Here is a 21,284-nt window from a genome sequence, read left to right on the forward strand (position 1 = left end):
TGGATCAACACATTAAGTCTCTTGCTCTTTCTTTGCACATCACTATTCCAGATGTGAGTCATGTGCCCTCTCAAGCATTTGGTTTCTCACTTCAACAGGACCAACTACTTTGACAACTCTGACCACTAAACCTTGGATGTAACCTATATTTTCATTAAAAGAAAATAAAAATAAATTTCTTTCCTTACTGATAACTTTTCCTTAGGCCACCCTCTCTTTGTAAAACCCTGGACACAACTTATTTCTACTCTGAAATAATGGATTTCTTTACTTAATGGTAATTTTTGCTCAGGCCAGTCTTTTCACTTCAACATATTTCATTAAATACAGTTCTAAGTCAGTGGTCAGAACATCTCAAAAATTATTTTATTTTTCTCTTCTGCAGATCCAAACACAACTTACAGAAAGTGACTCTGAGGTCCTTTACACATTTCAAAAATGTTACGGACAATCACAAATACACAGGTCTTCTGAAACAATTTGTAATAATTCTTCTCATACTATCTAAAAATGAAAAAAAATTACTAAATTAATGCTTACATTTTATTCAGTCTATCTGTGTTCCTGAAAAATCAAACGTTAGAAATGTTACAGAAAATTGGATTTAAATGTTTTGAATAAAAATAAGGCAGCTACAACTGCCCATAATAATAATACATCCATCTTTAAATTTAGATAGTCAGAGGTTTATCATCGACAGAATACATCTCTGCTTTTGAAAAAAGACATTAAGAGATTTACATTTTGACACTGGTGATTTATGCAGTAAAATAAGAGGTAATTTAACAAAAAGAGATGTTTCCTTAACAGTAAGCAAAACAACAAAGAGATTATGATGTGTACAGTAGACAAGGGGGTCAGGTAGTTGTCGGGAATACCAGAGCCTACAAAAATGAGGCACAGATGCTAGAATTTATCAAGGGATGTTGTTAGATCCTACAAAGAAATTTAAATGAGAAACTGAAGCATTTATTGAAATGACAGAAGAGGAAGGCATTTTTAGTAAAAAGGTAGACAGGGAGCTATGGGTACCCAGTCCTTAGGCCCAATATTTTTACTTGCTTCCAAAAATACACAAGAAACCAGCTATCCCTCCAAACAGACCTACTGTATCTGGCAGTAGAGGGGTAGTTGGTTTCTTGTGTATTTTTAGAAGCAAGAAACCAACTCTCTCTCCAAGAAGGCCTATTGTATCTGGCAGTGGTTCTCTCTCTATCAGAATTTCTTACATTAAATTTCGCTCTATTAAAGTGGCCTAGATCTCAGTGTCAGGCTGCAACACAATTTTGGCATTTGATGCAAGAGATCCAGAATGGCATACGTGCACTTTATACTACATATATAGTCATTAAATACTAACATACCAACACAAGTAGGCAACCAAGCCCTGAAATATTAACTATACAAAACTGATTTATATAGCTCTGGCTTCAGTAACTTCTTAGTGTCTTACTGAACAAGTGCTCACTAAGTGCGTTTTACTTTAATCACGGATGTAATTTACAGTAAAAGGTACTGTTATGGGTGCATGTTTTGTACCCATTTATGCTGATCTATTTATGGGCTCCCTGCAGGAATTATTAATTTTAAGGCACTAATCACGGTCTTTTTATTAATGCCATGGATATGTTGTGTAGATATTTAAATGGATGCTGGCTGACATGGACCTCCAACATCACTGATTTGAAAGAATTTGCACAACACCTAAATGAAAACAAACTGGGACTAGAATTTACAGTTTAATACCAACAGAAATATATTTCTTTTCTGGATGTCTTAGTAACCAAATTGCCAGATGGTAACTTGGACAATACTCCATATTATAAACCTTTGCATACACACTCATTATTACCAACAAATGGTCACCCTTCACATATGATAGAAAACATAGCCCGGTCCTAGGTTTTTTCAAAATCAGAAGGATGTGCTCTCAAGAAACTGATTATCTTGAACTAACTACCAGATCTGAAAAAAAAAACAGTCTATTGTCCTGCTAATGTTAACAGGATGTAAAAAATGTGCTGACCCTAAAGCAAAGTCTGACTGTTCACATATCACGTGTAATTGTGAGAAATTATACATCTTTGCCAGCAATACGTCAAAATTTGGGTCATAAGTATTAGGGCATCTTAAAGGCATGCAAAGACATAGCAAAAATACTTCCAGTTACTTGTAAATTCACTTACAAAAAGGGGAATAACAATAGCACAATTTTAAGTGGCTTCAAAAAAGCAACTGACGCACAATGAATGGGTCATTTAGTTACTTTTTTGTTCTTATGTTCCGCTTTTCAAGTTGGGAAAACATCACATTTACTTAAATTGAGTGTTTCAGAACATTTAAGTGATATTAGATGCCACAAAGAGACATTTTTTTGTTTAAACAAGCACTAAAACATTGAAGAGCTACTGGAATTGACAAAATTGTGTTTATTTCTCCTATCAGATGTACTTGGCAAGAACTGCCTACTGTCATGGAACAAAGATGTTTATTGCTTTAAGGGCTTTATTGCCTAGACATAATGAACATTTATAAATTGACACAGCATAAAATGCTTACATGTTGCTTTTAGTTGTCCCATCCTCATCTGTTCTACAACAATGGTTTGGTGGTGTTATTTTTAGCACGTAAGCTCACTCAGAAATGATTCATTCTGTATTTGTTATATATGGAATATGGTTCATTCTCCACTAAATGACTGTACTACAGTTTAGTAAGTTAGGACTTGCCACTGTGGTCTATTGCCAATTTGTATTGCGTTTAATTTAGAAATATTTGTTTTTCCTGTTTTCCATCAAAATATTCCATGACATACAAAAATGCTCGGTTTCTTTTTTTTATTTTTAAATTTGTATTTGCAGATAATACACTTGTGCTTGTACATAACTATAACATTAGTTTCTTCCTTCAAGATTCTTCTAGTTCTGTACATTATGTGCACTATATACCCTATTAACATTTTCATTTAATTTTATGATTATTAATGTGTGTGTGTCTTCTTTTGGTCATTTCAATAAACACGAAGACTGAATTGCTGAAAAAAATGGATTTACATAAACTAAGCCTGAGATAGCCATATCTTAGAATATTCACTTTTCTCTGAGATATGGTGATCTCAGAGTTAGTATATACACTTTCAGGGGGATGGAGGGGCAAAAGACGTTTAAGGGGAACAGAGATGTTTCAGACTCACTTTTCTCCAGCATTTTCCATACTTTTTTTTCTGTTTGTTGGGACTCTGCATTTTAAGTGCCAGCATTTCAACAGGAAGCCTATTTTAGTGCTTGTCTATAAAATGTCTCGCTTTTGATTTCCTAGAAGTGTACGACCGTGTATGTCACAGGACATCAAAACTGTTATGCATTTGTATGCTAGCCATTATGCAACTTCTGCTTATATAATTAAGCATTTTCTAACTCGAATGTGAATGTGGCTAAGAGCTGTTTGTGGGTTACTTGCGGTGCTAAGTTGCAAGTCATTCATTTCTAGGATATATGTTCTATACAAGATATCTGCAACCCCCAAAATGAGGTTGAAAAGACTAAGGGTGGTGGAGTCTCTATCCTCATCAAAGACAGGCACACCTCCAGACTGGTTTAACAACATGGTGCATTGGAATTACTCCAGTTGCAACTGACAGTTGGCAAGACACCCATCCAAGTTATAGCCAGCTAAAGACCCCCCCTCCATGTCTTGGGACACCCACTCCTCCTACCTGGACCTACTTGACTCCATCAAGGTACTCCCAAACACCCTGATCCTTGGTGACTTCAACTACCCCACCACAGACTGGGTGAACTATTCCTGCACTAATGCACTTGCCCAACAATTCCTTGACTTCATCAACTCTAACGCACTACACCAGCTGGTCTCATTCCCCACAAATGGAGATAACATACTGGACTTGGTTCTCACCAACATGGGTGACCGCTGCGCCATTTCCATAGTATGTTCTTCCCTCGTGAGATCAGATTGTCAATCTGTCTCGTTCAAAGTTTCTATCCCACCCAACCCCCCTCCAGCCGTAACTAGACTACAAAACTTCTCAAAAGCTGACTACACCCTCCTAAGGGAGTGTATCAGCAGCTTCACAACACCACCCCCACAAAGGATGCAAACAACTATGCTGAACACTACGTCAGTGCAGTATACAAGTACCTGTACAACTGCATGGACTCAAGTCATATCCAACAGAATTGAAACTTGCTCCTCAAAAAAAAACAAATCTGTTTGGTGGACATCCTCTATCAACAGGCTTTACAACAAAAGGAAGAAACTGTTGTCCAAGGGTAAAAAGGAACAAATTCCAAATTGGGAAATCTCACTCTTCTGCTTCAACAAGTAAATTAGATCACTAGTGAAAAACTCCAAAGCCAATTAAAAGTTGAAACTAGCCTCCAAAACAAAGGGAAACCACAAGTCCTTCTTCAGTTACATCAGGAACCTCCATGGCAAAGCCTAAGTTTGTTCTGAAATTAGGACTTAATGGTATCACTTACACTGATCCTGCTGATTTAGCCAACCTACTAGATGATAGATTCAGCACAAACTTCACCCCCTTATCGCCTACCAAAGGCCCAGTCAACATCACAGATACTTGTCCTACACCTCACATCTCCGTAGATCAAGTGTTAAAGGCCCTATCCAAGGGCAAAAAAAACAGCTTCCATGGGACCTGATAATATACCAGGCTGTATTCTGCAACATCTCCACCAAGAACTAGCTTCACCACTAAGCACCCTATTCAACCACAGCCTAATTGTAGGCTTCATTTCAGCAGAGTGGAAAACCCACAAGGTCAAAATAGGCGCCATCATCTCTGACAGCAGACCTGTCACTAGCAGTGTTCCCCAGGGATCTGTCCTGGGACCCCTACTGTTTGGCATCTACTTCTCAGAGGACCAGACAAAGACCAAAGCCTGTGGCTGACCAAGTCTGCAGATGACTGTACGTTGGGTGTTGTCATTGACTCCCCCAATGACATTAACATACTACAAGAGGGTCTCACAGCTACAAATAACTGGTGCCAACATCATGGCCTTAAGTTAAACATAAAAAAAATGCATCATCATACTATTCGGCAAAAATACGGCCCCTACTGATTACTACATCACTGTCAACCCCCTAAGCACACAACCCATGGTGAGAGACTCGGGTACTCAGGTTGACAACAACCTCACATTTGACCATCATGTGGTGGCAGTGGTCAGAAAAGCCTTTTACATGGTTCATCTCATAAGTAAAGGGATTGCAACCAGAAAAAATAACGTTATTACCTCTCTGTACACCTCCCTCATTAGACCTATAATTGAGTATAAAGCCCCATTTGGTATGTACCTCTCCAAATACCTGCACCAAATGGAAAGGCCACAGAAATACCTTACAAAGAGAATCCATGGCCTCCAACACCTGTCTTATGTAGACAGGCTCAAATGACTATCACTTTTCTTGGTATGATACAGAATGCTCAGAAGAGACTGGTTTCTTGCCTACAAGGCAATATCAAACCCTGCCCTACTAGAGATGCTCCATGTCCATAAGTCTAACTCCTCGTGCATTACCCACTTGATGGGCCTAAATCTAATATGCAACATCAACAAAACCTGCTGGAGAGACAGGTTTGTCTCCCAGAAGCTGCCCAATCTCTGGAGTAGACTTCCCATACATGTCAGAATACCTATCTGACCCTCTTCAAGCACAACCTTGATGAGTGGATGGGAAACCACAAATTTGTCCCAGAGGTTCCACCTTTGTCCCTCATTGACAGGGGCGACAGGTACTGACTGAGGTTTCTTTTTTGGGGATAAACTATTGGCTAGGCTTGTAAGGGGTCCCAGGGCCATTAGCGTAGTAACCTCCTATAATCCTATGACACCTCCTTGACAGATCTGCATTTCACTTTCAGATCATACTTTTATAGATTAACATTCTCTGCAATCTGGGAACTGTCTTGTGCAAAAATTTCCTGACCATGATTTACAAGGCTCTGAGGCCTGTTTCTGCCCAAACGCTTTTACTAAATATAGGTACACAGATAACCAGATACACATTCATGGAATTTCTCATATCCATACACTAATATTTACATAGAAAAAAACTGTTAGAAAATCTCTTGTGCACCTGAAAACGTTCTTAACCCAAAGGCACCTAGCTACTGCAAATTCTCTTGACCCAAGGGCACCTGGCCTATTCTCTTGTAGAATGACAGTTCATACAATCTGCTGACTGGCACTTACTTGTAACAAAGGGGTGATTCACTTCACAGTTGTTTTAGTGGTAGAGAACTTGTAATTAGTTTTTTAAGCATTTCAAAACCTTTTTATACCCATTCTCATTTACATTTCAGGTTATTGTCAAAATGGCATAGTTAAGTCATACATATTCGGTACAAACTTTGCAAGATGTTGCATCATTCTTAGAAACTTGGGTAATGATTACTTCTCTTTTAATCTTCTCATTTATACTATTCCTTTCATTTTTCTGTGCTGGCTTCAGTCATTCTGATATTAAGAATATCACCCATATATATACCTCTCAACCAGTAAGCACAAGAAATATGGACAAAGCTATAAATAATGGGGAACAAAGGGCCAAATATAGGAATAATTTCTAAATACTGCTCTTATAAACTTAGTAAATTAACATAATAAAAGGCTTTGTATTATTGTGCATTTTCTGAAGGATATCAAGACTGAATCTCAAATGTCTATTATCTAGTGACATCAATCCTCAATGATTTGCCACAAAGTCACAAATTTTATGAGGGACAGACCAAAAATAAAAGACAAAAACCTGGACATTCTGCAAAAATCTGGACAGTTAAGAAGTATGCCCACATATTTCAGACTTGTCACTCCTGCGCTAACTTGAACTGAAATTAAGTATAATTATCTAATTATCAACTGTAATACCTTATTGTCATGCTGGTTCTTGTGTCTGGTGTCACAATACTGTGAAGATATGTGAAGGCTGCCAGCCTAGCTATATAGAATTTTGTAGATAATTCTGTCATTTGTAAATATTAATGTAAGCCACAGGCTTGTTCTCTTAAATGTGAAATGACTGTATTGGATGTTGAACTAGAAAAAATGTAACAACAGTGCACTCTGCTGTAAGAAAGCTGGTAAGTCAAGCATTGTGAAATTCTTTGATCTAAAACTCGGAGCCGAGATGTCTAGAGGCAGGCATTCTGCTTATTGTTTTGAGGCCAGAGTTAATTGCTAGAATTTACATGTAGAATTTATTTTATTGCTCTGGCTTCCTAACCAGCTGCAAGATCAAAAGGGCTATTAACCTCTGAGCTTCTGTTAGCCTGGGAACCAGAAAGAAATGATGTAATCTGAAATGAATCAGTGACACCATGTTATCAATTTAAGGACAGAAAGAATGAGAGCATTTTAGCATTTGTCTTGAGAACATCCAACTCACCAGCACTGTCCCTGTGTTCTATATGCAAGTTTATTTTAGAACTGTGTTTTCTCTTAGATACAGCTAGGAACTAGGAAGATTCTTTTTTCTCATGGTAAACATTACTGTATTTTTGCCTTGCTAAACATTTGTACTCATCCACAGTAGAATTAAGTTACGGTATAAATCAACTTGTTGATGGATATTTTCAAGTTTATCTATTTTGGATTGTTTTTTTTGTTGTTTTGTACTTTTTGTTTGTCTGGTATTTATGTAGATTATAGTGGAGCTTATCTCCCCGGGCCTCTACTGAAAATGGACTTGTATCCAGTTGGACTAGCCTGGTCAAGAAATGTAAAATAAATAAATAAATTTTTCTGTATTGATGTCAGAACTTTTCTACTGCATTACTTAAGTATTTCTCTGTGATTTCTGAACCCTTGACTAGCACTGTGTAGTAAGAAGTATTGTCTTCTGTTTTTATGATTTATTATTAAATATTTTTAAACCTTTCAACTGTGGCTGTTTTGTGTAGAGATAATTTAAGCTCTAAGAGTACATTGTATGTATTCAGGAATACTGGCCAAGCCACTCCAACAACCCTTGACTGCTCATTTGCACTTACCATTTGGATAATAATATTGCACAGTAATAATTGGACACCCTTTGCTAAGGGCCTTTTTAGTAGCTGAGATTAATGGGTGGTGGCAAATGGTACTACCATATAGTCTGGGTAATAAGGGCACAGCTGGAGAACCTGTGCCAGCCTTCCCCAGGAGTGTCTGTGTGGTTGTATCTAACTCTTACCTCAAAGTGTGTGTGTGTCAGCTACTTGGGCAGTGACATGAAGCCCTGTTTGGACAGTGAGGGTGGAGATTTCTAGCTTCCCCACTAGGCTGAGATCTGGAACCTATAGCTGTGCCAGTGGGGAGTCTTACTGGGGGCCCGGATATAAAGGGAGAAACCACTCCCAGACTGACTGTGATCTCTGTGTGCTCCTAAGGGAAATTGTACTTTACCGTGTGTGTATTTATTATACTTTCCCTATATGGACGCTGATCACTGGTGTTATTGGTGAGGACTGAGGCTCCTCGACTGCTGGGCCAGTGCACGGGTGTCACAAACACCATCATCAATTATGTTTTTAATACCTTCCAAGCCTTCAATTTCATGTGCCAAAGCTGTCTGTGGCACACCCACAGTGCTGATAAAAAACTAATCGGACGTGGATTTATCTGTGCCTTCCCCAAGTGGTGTATTAAATGAGCACAAAATGGAGCCTATGTCACAAAGACTTATTTGGCAGAATCATTAGCTGATATTCTTTACTGAAAAACTTAAACATCTATTATTCATAAAACTACTTCCTCAGGAGTAAGGAACTGAGTAATGCTCTCAAACTCTTTACTCAGAGTTTCCAAATCAATACAAAAGTGAATACTGTCTTAATATGCAACAGTGACCATACTATTCACCCATTCTGTGGCTCTAATTGCTTCTTTGCTTCAATTCCAGCTTGACTCTACTCCTGAAAGCTAGTAATACTTTCCTGGCATATATGACTACCAAAGCAACAGGTTTTGTTTGCAAATTATATTCCCCTGGCAAGCTGCCTCAGCCTGTTAGTAAATTACCATTGCTATGTACTGTATGACTGCTCTGGTACTGCACAGTACGCCAGTGTCTTCTGTGGATATGTTATTGTGAAGGATTCTGACTGTGATTTGGAGCACATGTACTCTGGTGTCATACTAAAAAGTCTGCTTATTATTATTACATTAACATATGGAACGTATTTAAACCAATGGTGCCAGCTGGTGGCCAGAACAAATGCATATAGCTCCCTCTTCAATTCATTTTAGCCCCATAGTTTTAAATTATTTCCAACAATATGACATATTCTTATCTCTGTGCCTTTGATGCATTTTCAGACTTTGTTGCATTAACTACTTTTTTATTTCAGCATTACTCAGTTTATTGCTATTTTCTGTTAAACATGTACATTGTTTTGGGCACACTTCCTTTTCTTTTACACATTTTACAGAAAGTTCCTTTTCTGGCACAGATTCTTTAAAATGTATTATATGCAAGACAACTGTTACTGTTTTGCTTACAGCCACACACATTGCACTGAGCAAAAATAAAATTGCAACAGCATTTGTTTGGTCTCCATTTTGAATTCCTATGTGTCTTTTTTTCTACAGCTATTACTGATGCAACACATTGTCTTATTTCTACCTTACCTGTTATGTATTCTATTTTACACTTCTTTTTTTTAATTCTTTTAACTATGTACTAATAATTTCACTTGTTCTACACAAATCCACAGCTTTAGGTAAGGCAGTGTTGGAGTCTCTTCCCCTTATTTCATCATTCCTTAAGCCACACACTATTCTAGCACTTTAAAATTTGTTAGCTGCGTTATTCTTAAGTATTTGGCTCTGTTCTTCAATTCAGTAATGTATGCATCTGCAGTTTCCCCATGACCTCTTGATCTTGCAAATTGGTAATATCTAATAAACAGCAAGCTCGTCGTGAACTCAATGTAATGCTGACATTTCTAAGTGCTGCCATTCTGTCATAAGAAAAGCAAGATTAAATACATTTAATGCATCTTCCTCAGCAACATGTCAAAATGTTGCACACTCCAGATATTCAGACTTCTTAGCTAAGCCAATTAAATAAATCAAAATGTTGGATTTAAAAGCTTCCAATGTTCTAGGCTGCCTTCTGACATAGAAATTCCTGGTGGTTGCAAATGAGCCATTTTTTCTGCTGAGAATTACACTTCTACAGCTCCTAAAATGCAACTTATTGAAAGCAAATGTATTTTTTCAATTCTATAGCCTTTTATTTCTGGCATCATGTCATAACCGAAGAGTAAATGAACACAGATATCACACAGGTGAGCATTCCCAATGAGACTTCTCCAGACAAACCCTGTATCACATGACATGTAAATCACTGTACCCAGCTCATTTCAATTAATTCTGCATACCCATACACATCATTCCCCCTTATAAATTTAAGGAAGGAGCTGGATGTGTTTCTTCATTTGTTGTCCTCCTTCTTTGTAGTAGTTTGGTCTGAAGTAAAGGGTTTAGGTTTAGTCCTGAAAAATATGGCAGTGTTTTATACTAGACTAAAATATTCTTGTAGCATTCTTTTATAATGTATATTTATACAAGCTACAAAATTTCAGGAGTCCAGAGCTGGAACCTCACATGACTGGGTAATAGAAGTCCATTCAATAAACATTTCATTCACCTTAGTACAAGTCACACACCTGCTAATATCTAGTCTACAGATCTCCATTTTCTACAACAGTAAGAAAATCAGATGTAAAGAGAACATAAAAAGCATAGGTTCATAGGTAGGTACTAGGCTATCGGCCCTGGGGCCTATATAAGCCTAGCCAAAAAGGTTCCCTGACTTTTGCCACCCAAGAAAATTATTTTCCTATGCCCCTGTCAAGCAATGCCACAGAAGTGATCCCCGGGGTGAATTTTCTATTTCCCATCAAGGTGTCAAGATCTTTCTTAAAGATGGTCAATGAGGAGCTTTGCTTGACATGAATGGGTAGTTTGTTCCAGAGTATGGGAAGTCTCTGGGACAAGAATCTATCCCTCCAGCATGTTCTGTTTATTGTGGTGACAAGGTTTGGGTCCCAGGAGCATGTGGTTCGGAGAGATTGGGATTTCTTTAAGTGTAGCATGTCCAACAGCTCTGGGTTTGACATAGCTTTGTATGTTAAGCAGAGATCGCTTCTGAGTAGGTGATATGCGACGGAGCAGAGCTGGAGTTTTTTGAGACTGTCTGTATATGACATCTGTTAAGAGACCGGTAATCCTCTTAGCGAGGTATTTCTGTGGCCTTTTCAATTGTTGTAGGTGTCTTGTGAGATACATGCCAAACGGGGCATTGTACTCTATAATGGGTCTGATGAGGGATGAGTAGAGAGGAACAATGACCTACTTTTTTCTAGAGGAGAACCCTTTTATGAAGAGGTGTGCCACGCAGAAGGATTTCCTGACTACAGTGGCAATGTGGTTATCAAAGGAAAGACTACTGTCCACCTGTGTCCAGAGGTGTCATCACACTTTGAGTTTAGTGAGCTACCATCTATGTGGCAATTCATGGGTGCAGAGTTTTTCCCAAAGGGGATGATAATGCACTTCTTGGCATTGAGCTTGAGGCCATGACTTTGACACCAAGCATCTGTTTCTGTGAGGCCCTTTTGTAGAATGTCTACATCATTAGGCGATTCTATTATGGCTCCCAGTTTGCAGTTATCTGCAAACTTTGTTAGCCAAAGACCTGTGTTGGCCTGCACTTCAGAGAAGTAGATGCCAAAGAGGAGAGGACCCAGGACCGAACCCTGAGGTACTCCAGTCGTCACTGGTCTGAAGTCAAACTTGGAGTCGGCTACTTTTACTGTGTGGGTTCTGTCAGTGAGCCAGTTGGCCACCCATCTTGTGACATAGGGATTTATGCCCAGTTTAGTGAGTTTATCTAGAATTCCAGAGTGGAGGATGGTATTGAAAGCCTTGGCGAGGTCAAGATAGGCTGTGTGCACTACCTTGCCCTCGTCTATGGCTCTAGTGACTGCTTCAAAGAAGTCAATCATTTTAGTAGACATGATCTACCTTTTACAAACCCAGACTGAGTGGGGTTCAGGGTTTGGAGGTTACCTATATCTTTGTTTATAAACTCCAAGATGATATGTTCCATAGCCTTGCAGACCAGGCTCGTCAGGTTAATGGGGCGGTAGTTTCCGGGATCCGTGGTGGCACCCCCTTTGTGGAGTGGGATAACCGTCACTGTGCACCATTCAGTAGGCACATAGCCTGAGGTGAGGCTATGATTGAACATGGTACTTAGGAGGGGTGCCAGTTCGTTCTGTAGTTCGTGCAGTACGCAGCCTGGGATGTTGTCTGGTCCCATGGATGCTGTGTACTTGGCTTTGGAGAGTGCAGTCTTTACTTGTTCATCTGTGACTACAGGGACCTTGCATTCTTCTGGTATTAAGATGGGTCCTTTGGAGGGTGAGGGGGAGTAAAGTCCGCGCTGAACCTATCTGCCAGGACGTTGGCAATATCGGTTGGTTCTGTATATTTAGTGCCATTATGCTGTAGCTCAGAGCAGATCTAAGTGTTGCCATTGAGATTCTTGACATAGCTGTAGAATGCTTTGTGGTTTTCTTTTGAATCAGTGGCAATTTTATTTTCATAACTGGCTTTGGAGGATTTTATGAGGGATCTTAGCTTCTTGCTGAGGCTGACCAGGGAAGTTCCTCCAATCTTGGGATTTTACTCTTTTTTTTGCAACAGCTTCTTCCTTCTGTTGTAGAGTTTGTTTATGGCAGGGGACCACCAGATTGGCTTTTTTTTTTTTTTTTGTGAGGATAGCATCTTGGTTCTGTTGGGGATGGCACGATCCATGCACTCTTGTATGTGCTTATACAGTGCATTTGTGTAAGATTCAGCAGTTGTACCTCTATTTTCCATCTGCATGGGTGTCGTGAAGTTTGCTACTTCTATCTTAAGAAGCATGAAGTTGGCTTTGGAGTAGTTTGTGACAGTGATTTCCTTGGGGGTTGGGGTGGGATATAGATGTCTAGAGTGATTAGCTTGTGGTCGGATCTGACCAGTGAGGAGTTGACCTCGGGTGTGAAACACCAGTTACCCATACTGGTAATGACCAGGTCCAGGATATTGGTGCCCCTAATGGGCGTGTGGACAAGCTGATCCAAGACATTGGAATTTACGAATTCCAGAAAACGTTGAGCGAATGAGTTGGCACACGAGTAGTTTTCCCAGCTGATGGTGGGGTTGTAGAAATCGCTCATAATTAAGGTATTGGGTTGTACCTTAATATTTTCCAGTATCTTAATAAATGAAGAGTGGGAATCCTGGGGCATGGTGGGGGATCTGTAACAAGTTACAACCTGGATTGCAGTCTTGCCCAGTGTAAGTTGCACTTGGATAATTTCGGGTGCATTATGTTGAGCAACTAGCCTGGAGGTGTGGATATCTTTAATGAATATGGACAAGCCTCCACCTTTAGTGTTTCGTTCCAGGTTAGGTGGCCAAAAGGTATGATATGAATTATAACCTGGTAGTGCAGGGGAGCGCTCTGGAGCCTTGAACCAGGTCTCTGTCACTGCACAGATGTCGATGATCTCCATTTTAAGGAGTGCCTCGAATGAGTGCATTTTGAGGTTTAGACTTCCAGCACTGAGTAGCTATTCCCTCAGAGTTTGCTTGCTTGTACCTGCATAGACTGTTTCTGAAGCAAGAACTCATTCAGAAACAAAGCCTAGCCTCAGTGTTATGGGAGACGGTGTCCAGAAAACTGATCTTCTCGATGGTTTACAAACTTTTTAAATGCCAAGTCTTTTCACTTTCTTTCTAAAAAACAGCTGTCCCCAACTATATAATCTCCCCAAAAATCCTTGTTAAAATATGAACTACAGATAATAAAGGGAAAGCAGAGAAGGCGTCCGGTCTCAAACTGGGTATATGCAAACTAACTCCAACATCTGATAATGTACTCTGTTTCAAACTGAAGTCCTAAGTGTGTCACTGGCTTGTCTCTGCAAAGACTGAACAGTGTCCATTCATTTTCATATTTGTGGAGGACAGGGCTGAAAACTACCACTTAGGTACCCTCTTTCCCTTGCTGAATTATTTGGCTTTCTTAAGATTCTTAGCAGAAGAAACAGAACTACTAGGGCTGGAGGAAATATCCCACCGTTTTTTACACTCCATAAGTACTAATAAATTCTGTGCTGTCCTAGCTTAGTGCTGTTATAAGCTAAAATAAGTCTTGGATTCATTTTGTTTCTTTTTGGTGAAATTGTATATATTTGGAGATTTTTTCCATCAGTTTTTCTAAAAGGGTGAAATAATCAGACGTAATGACTAGGTGACTACAGTTAAAAATATTAAATCCATTTTTAGTTAAAAAAACTTTATTGAAGCTAACCTGAATTGCTCTCTCTAATGTTTTCTTCTGTGTTTGCTCTTGTGCCTCGTGCGCACACACACTGCACATGACAAAGTAAAACACTGAAGACAATTTTTTTTATCATGCACTTCCCCTACACAAAAGCAATGCAAGTCAGCAACTTGGAGGCTACATTTGCCAGTTAAAAGAATGCTTACCAGTCAATTTCTCATAGGACATCATTTATTAAAGTCCAAAATACCAAATACTGTTACTTATTTTTTTGCAGATATAAAACACCCTTATTTAACACCACTAAAGAAGTAGGCTAGAAGCAACCAACAAACTGAGATAAGAAAAAGAATTTCCACTATGTTTTTATGTCCTTTATTTTTTTTGACAGTTTGAACCAAAAGAAATTAATTAATGACTGTCTCAGTAATGAAATTAGAACTACTAGTTCTTTTAAGTTTTATTCAAAAAGGACTGATGTTATAGTCATATAAGCCATACCTATTTATATAAACCCTAAGTATTTACTGGGGAAGAATGAACTGAAGAAACACCTACACTGACTAGTGCTGACAAGGCTGCCTTAGCCTGGTATGTGCTGTTTTTTCAAAGAGGTTGCATTTTCCTCAAGGTCTCTGATTGACTGTGAACTCATTGGTTTGAAAAAAAGGTATTAGCTTGGACTTAGCCACATGATTGGTGTTTCATTCATTTATCTTATCCCTGTGGAACCAGATCCTGTATGATCTGAGGAAGGCTTTTAGCCGAAAGCACTTATCATATACAAATCAACAAGGGCTTTGTTTTATCTTTTTACGTCTTGTTGTAAGTCACAATAATTAACGTTTTTATTTTATTCTGAAGAGCATACTTTTTTGTAGCCTGTGGTGGTGTGTTTCAGTTTCTACATAGAATAAACTGAAATAAGCATGGACAACCAAAAAGAACTAAAAAAAAAAATGTGATGCTATGATCCTGCCTGCATATATTTATACATGAGCACACACGCTGCACATCAACTTAGGTCACAAGACCGTTTGCCAGCTTGCCCATTAAGAGAGACAATTTGCACTGAAATATTGGTTAAACACAGAGGAAATGTTACTGTATTCAGCAGTAAAGTCTTGTTTCTCTGTCAGAATTAACTCACGATTCCTAGAAAAAAAGATCTTACGTAATCCGAAAAAAAGAAATTTGTTGATTTTCAGGATTTGTTTGATATACTAAAATTAAAAGTTCTGACTTTTTGCCACAATTAATTATAAAATCAGATTGACTGATGCAATATTTAAAACCAAATTCAAACATGAGAAAGAACATCATGTGGAATGAAATGTAAGAGTCCACAGACAATGAGATCCAGTGCTGACAGATCCATAGTCATTAGTTCCTTTTGCATAGAACAAATGTAGAATCATTTGTCACTCACAAAGTCTAGCTGAATCCCCATCCCTTACAATCACAGACTCCCAGCACAAATCAAATTCCAAACGTCAACTAATAACGGCATCTAGATCTTATTCTTGTCCCTACCTTATCATTTAAAACCCATACAGCAGTAAGTGCCAATCAAAGTTATAATATACAAATGTCTTAGTTGGATAAACAGCACAATTGAAGTCCTGGTGAGATAAAACAAACAACCCAAGATGAAAAAATACTTTAATGAAAGTTAAATTGAAAGGTGAACAATTGATTAAGCGCTTCCGTCCCACTCAGGGAACTTCATCAGAATGCCATGACATAACTTCCTCTTCGTTTTATAACCTCAACATCCCCTCAATTAGTGAAAAGAAATTGATGGAATTAAAATTAAAAAAAAAAATAAGTAGAGAATAAAAATGAATGTTGATTAAAAAAAAATAAGTGTACTATTTTAGATTTAAAAATGCTTCCATTATAAATATACAAATGATCAACTATCTGAATACATGAAATTGCTAAAATGGTGAATTCATGGCAAAATGCTAATGACTTCCTTTAAAGTATAGGACTTAAAAAATATTAAAATGTTAAAAATTTAAAATTAATAATGTTGTTCTCCAAGTTAATATTACGATAAATATAAAAATAAAAAGTGTACTGTAAATTCAAAAAAATTAGTTCCAAATGTTATAATTTCATAGCCTTAAACTTAAGTGCAGGCTGCAAAATAATGCTATCATTTAAACCAGGTGGTGTTGCTGCATTAAGCCTAAGTTGTCACATTACTTCTCTATATTCTAAAAAAATTTCCCAATGACCACCCCCAGGATCTTTTTCTACTATATCCGAAATCCCAAACAAAAATTCTGTTGTAACTGTCACAACTTTCCATGTGCCTAGCAAGGGTAATATACACTATTATAGAAGAATATACACACCCCACTATGGGAGTAGATGACATTAACATGAATCAGGATTTTCACTCCAGAGATCAGAAAGACTGGCCAATTGACAAGCACAAGTCAGGAACATGGGGCCAACAATTGGTACCCACAAGGTTGCTACAATTACCCATAGAACATGAGCAGGAACAGGAGCACGAGGCACAAGGGCAAACACAAAAGAAAACATTAGAGAGAGCAATTCAGGTTAGCTACAATGGAGTTCTTTTAACTAAAAATGGATTTAATATTTTTAACTATAGTCACCTAGTCATTACGTCTGATTATTTCACCCTTTTAGAAAAACTGATGGAAAAGTCTCTAAATATATACAATTTCACCAAAAAGAAAAAAATAATCCTAGACTTAATTTAGCTTATAACAGCACTAAGTGGAAAAAAAGAACCAAGAGAAAACCAGCACAGGATAGGGAATCAAGGGTAAAGGGTAGAAGCTGAAGCCTGGGAAAGTTTCATCAGTGCCGAACAGACTGAATGCTGGTGTTTTTAGTCCTAGTAGTTGTGGAGGATGAACCAGAATGTCTAGTCTTGTAGTACAAGAAGAAACATAGTCCAAACGCACTGGAAATACAGCCAGCATATAGTCAAACCCAGGGGAAAACAGGCACATTTCAGGAACAGCAATAGTTATAACACTGAAGTAACATGCAAACAGGTTGAAAACAGGCTTTCACTGGCTCAAAATAGTTTAATTCAAGAGAGTTCAGAAAAACTAGAACAGCTGTCAGTGGGGTATTTGAACTTCTAAAACCACTGCAACAAGCTGAAGCTGTAGGAAGAAAAAACAGTACTAAAACAGTTCCACAAACACTGAAGCAAAATAGCTGTCAGCTGGTTGCCAAACCCCAAAAGTTCAAACAGTACAGACAAAAACTGGACGGAGACCAAACAAGGAATATGAGAATGAGCAGGTAAAACAGCAAGGCAGGTAAATCAAGTAAACCAAGGCCAGGCACGTGGCAAACCTAAGATGTTGTTCCAACATTTAATACATTTCAGTGAAGTTCAATGGACAAATGAGATGGTAAAACTAAGCACTTTTCTGTAGTCGCAGTCTGACCAAATACGTTATAAAAATATAATCTAATGTAACACAAATAATGTAACTAGGGATAAAGTTCACAAAATTATTAGAAATATATACAAGTACACACTAGCAGAACAAGACACAGCTGGGCAGTCAAGCTCCACCATCTTTTCTTTTACCTTGTCACTTCTTTGCTGTGTAATGTCATGTTTACGTGGTACCTTTACTGGTGCTGTCCAGATATGCTCAAGGTACAGTAAGGATTTTTGCATGGCGGTATTGTCTAAAAATTGTTTTATATTTACAGAATTATGTCTTTCATCCAATACTTTCCGGACCCACCTGGTCTTCATTTATTTTAGATAGCTAATATGATGAAAAGAAGCCATGAAAGCCACTTGTCCAACCATGAAAAAAGTACAATTGAAAGCACTAAAGACTTGATAAAATGACAAAATAATGAAATCTAAATAATAATGAAATTATACAAAGTAATTAACAGAACTTTACAGATGCATACACAGAGAGGTCTATACTTTCCAAATGCAACTGAATCTTTTGTTGATTAATTAAAATAGTCATACCTTGTACTCCCCATCACCATGAAGATCAGCAAGAGCTATTAAAAAGAGCAAGAGAGAGAGAGGGAAAAGAACAGTGAATTCACTGATAATTAGGCAAAAGAAAGAAAAATAACCATTGCACTTTTCACACAGCTCATACATATTAAAAGTAAATAATACCACAGATTGCAAGATAACAAACAGATAAGGCACTACTGCCTCAGTCAAATAAAAAGAGATGCACTGAAAACACCACCCTGCATGCCAGACTAAATCTTACCTGTACAGGAAGAGAAAGTGTAGAGGTTGGCCACTGGGTCATAGTAGGCATCCAGCCATTTGGAACTAGCTTCATTACTACAGTGAAAAAACAGAGATTTTACAGAAAGAACACTCAAAATACCAAAGAATGTAAAATGCAGGCAAACTTGTTTTATTCCTAGCACTAAATCATGCTACTTTTTTATTCTACCTTACATTTCAGTGATAGAACATATTGGATATCTTAGCCAGCAGCTTCTCAAAGTCTTAACCTCTCTCTTCTGGCATATATTCCAATCATCCAAACCACAAGTAACATCATATGTGTAGCCGTCTGCTTTCATAACCTAATGCTCCTTAATACTGCGAGTTCAACTGATCAAAATGCAAATCTGTAAACAGTTAAAAAACATATTCCACCACTTCAGTGACATACAATGAACAGCAAAAGGGCATGTTCAATAACATTACATAAGTCAGTATGCTACTTTTGAAAGCTATTACAAACTTATTAAAGAATACTGGACAGCTGCGGAAGGGCAGCACGGAGGCATTATACAATGCCATTATTTAAGAAAAGTATTTTTTTTCTTAAATAATGTTATTGCACAATAGCAATAACCCACTTCTGGGTGTGTGTAATGCTGGATTTACCCATGGTTGTTTTTGTTTGGCCACTCGGGCTTCGCCCTCGTGACCAGACCAAACCACACCAATCGTGGGTAAATCCAGCATTACCCACACCCAGGAGCGGGTTACTGCTTGTTTTATTTCTAAAGAAAGCGGGTTAACAGTTAAAATTCTCATGTTCTCAAAAAAGCCGGTAAAATATCTTCAACATATGAGTCTGGCAATTCCATTTTCTGAAGGATAAAACAGCAGAAAAAAAAACACCTTTAAGGCCAATTGTTTCGGCAGAAGGCTCAGTAACTGCCCCTTTAGCAAAATATGTGGATTCAAAACTGAAAAAAATAGCGATGGTGGGTGAAAATGTGTTAAAATATTCTTGGGACTTGAAGAAACTAAATTCTGGCCTTTATTCAGATAGTTTGTTTTTTATTTCTGTAGGATGTGGTTGATTTGTTTTCTTCTATCCCTCATGATACGGGTTTAGAATGGTTGTAAGAAGTTTTATTTGACAGTAAGGACATTACTTATGACTGTTGAGTGTGTCTAATCTTGATGGATGTGATTTTAAAGAACAATTTTTTTTTTTTTTGAGGGTGAATTTTTTAAACAGCTAAGAGGTGTAGCTATGGGGGCCCATTGTGCCCCAACTTATGCTAACATCACATTATCTTATTGGGAAAAGAAATATGTTTTTAATAGTGATTTTAACAAGTGTTGGAGCTTTTATGGTCGTTTTTTGGATGATATTTGTTTGTTTTGGAGAAAGACGGTGGACAGGTTTCTTGGAATTTTTTAGATATTATCAAATTCTACTGAATTTTTAAGATTTACATATGTAATGTATCAAGATGAAATGAGATACCTGGACGTCTGCATTAATAAAATTAATGGTGGTTTTAAAACCAGGGTATATAGAAAAATGACATTTTCAAATTCATACCTATATTATACTAGTGCCCACCTGTACCACCAGAAGAAAAGGGTGGTAAAAGGCAAGTTTGTGCGCATGACATCTGATGATAATGATTTTTAAATGAAAGTAAATATTTTTTTGAGTTTTTTAAAGCTAGGGGTTACCCAGAATCATTACTTACGGAGGTGCTTGAAGAAGAAGTGTCTGCAGCTAGGAAAACTAAGTTTACCCCTATTTTTGGCAATGACACTGTGGATCTGAGCAGTACCCATTCAACAAAGGCTAATGTAGAGAATGCGTACAACAGTGCTTTGGTACTAACCTATGATGGAGAAGCTAGAATGGTCAGAAGTATTATAGAGGATGAATGGAGTAGGTTTGCTAGTACTTCTGACTTGCAATATATTTTTAATACAAAACTTACATGTGTATATAGAAAAGGGCTCACTATTAAAAACATTCTGGAGAATGGGCCTGGCAAGGCTGGTAGTTATAATCCCAGTAAAAGGGGTACATGATTTTTAAAAGCCAGAAATAGATCTTTTAAAACCTTAGGTTTTGCCAACTGTAATACAAATGGTTTGGTTTATTTAGCCTTATGTGGGAACTGTGAGGCATTTTACATTGGCAAAACTGAAAGAAAATTAAAATCCAGAATGTACGAGCATAGGTATGATATAAAAAAGATGAACTTAAACAATGCTTTATATAAACACACCTTAGACTGTTCAGGAAGATATTTTTATTTTTTTGTGATTGAGGTACTACCAATTGATCCCAGTTGTGGTCCCTGGGAGACACACTTGGAGTACAGAGAGCTGTATTGGCAGTTGGTGTAACACCCTGGGTTAAATGACATGGATTCTTTGAAACCAGTCAAATTAAGAGCTGCTAAACTTGATTTTTATTATTCCTCTACAACTTTTGGCCAGTAGATGTCACTGTTTCATTAAGATCTCTAAACAGCAGGCTTTTACAGATTTACTATTGTTCACTTTTATCAGCATTTTTTATATGAAAGTTTTAAATGTTTTTTTAATGTTTTTAAATGTATTTAATGTGAATTTACATCCCATATCTAGCTAAAGTATTACTTATTACTTTTACACTTGTACTGAATGGTAGTTCTATTCAGAC

At 37.7% G+C, this 21,284-nt stretch overlaps 1 protein-coding gene across 2 annotated transcripts in view; it reads right to left on the minus strand.

Moving 5' to 3' along the window:
* The window catches only part of BBS1 (Bardet-Biedl syndrome 1), a 1,329,035-nt gene that overhangs the window by 1,264,701 nt on the left and 43,050 nt on the right, over positions 1 to 21,284 (minus strand). For both annotated transcript variants that reach the window (XM_044078217.1, XM_044078216.1), the window contains exons 2-3: positions 18,624 to 18,700; positions 18,365 to 18,399 (exon numbers count right to left, since the gene is read on the minus strand). In XM_044078217.1, coding sequence (XP_043934152.1) covers positions 18,365 to 18,399; positions 18,624 to 18,700 — 112 coding nt within the window. The remainder of the gene's footprint in view (positions 1 to 18,364; positions 18,400 to 18,623; positions 18,701 to 21,284) is intronic.

The sequence above is a fragment of the Protopterus annectens genome, chromosome 7.part0 (genome assembly GCF_019279795.1).
Source record: "Protopterus annectens isolate FY-2018-M chromosome 7.part0, PAN1.0, whole genome shotgun sequence".
Classification (NCBI taxonomy): Eukaryota; Metazoa; Chordata; order Ceratodontiformes; family Protopteridae; genus Protopterus; species Protopterus annectens.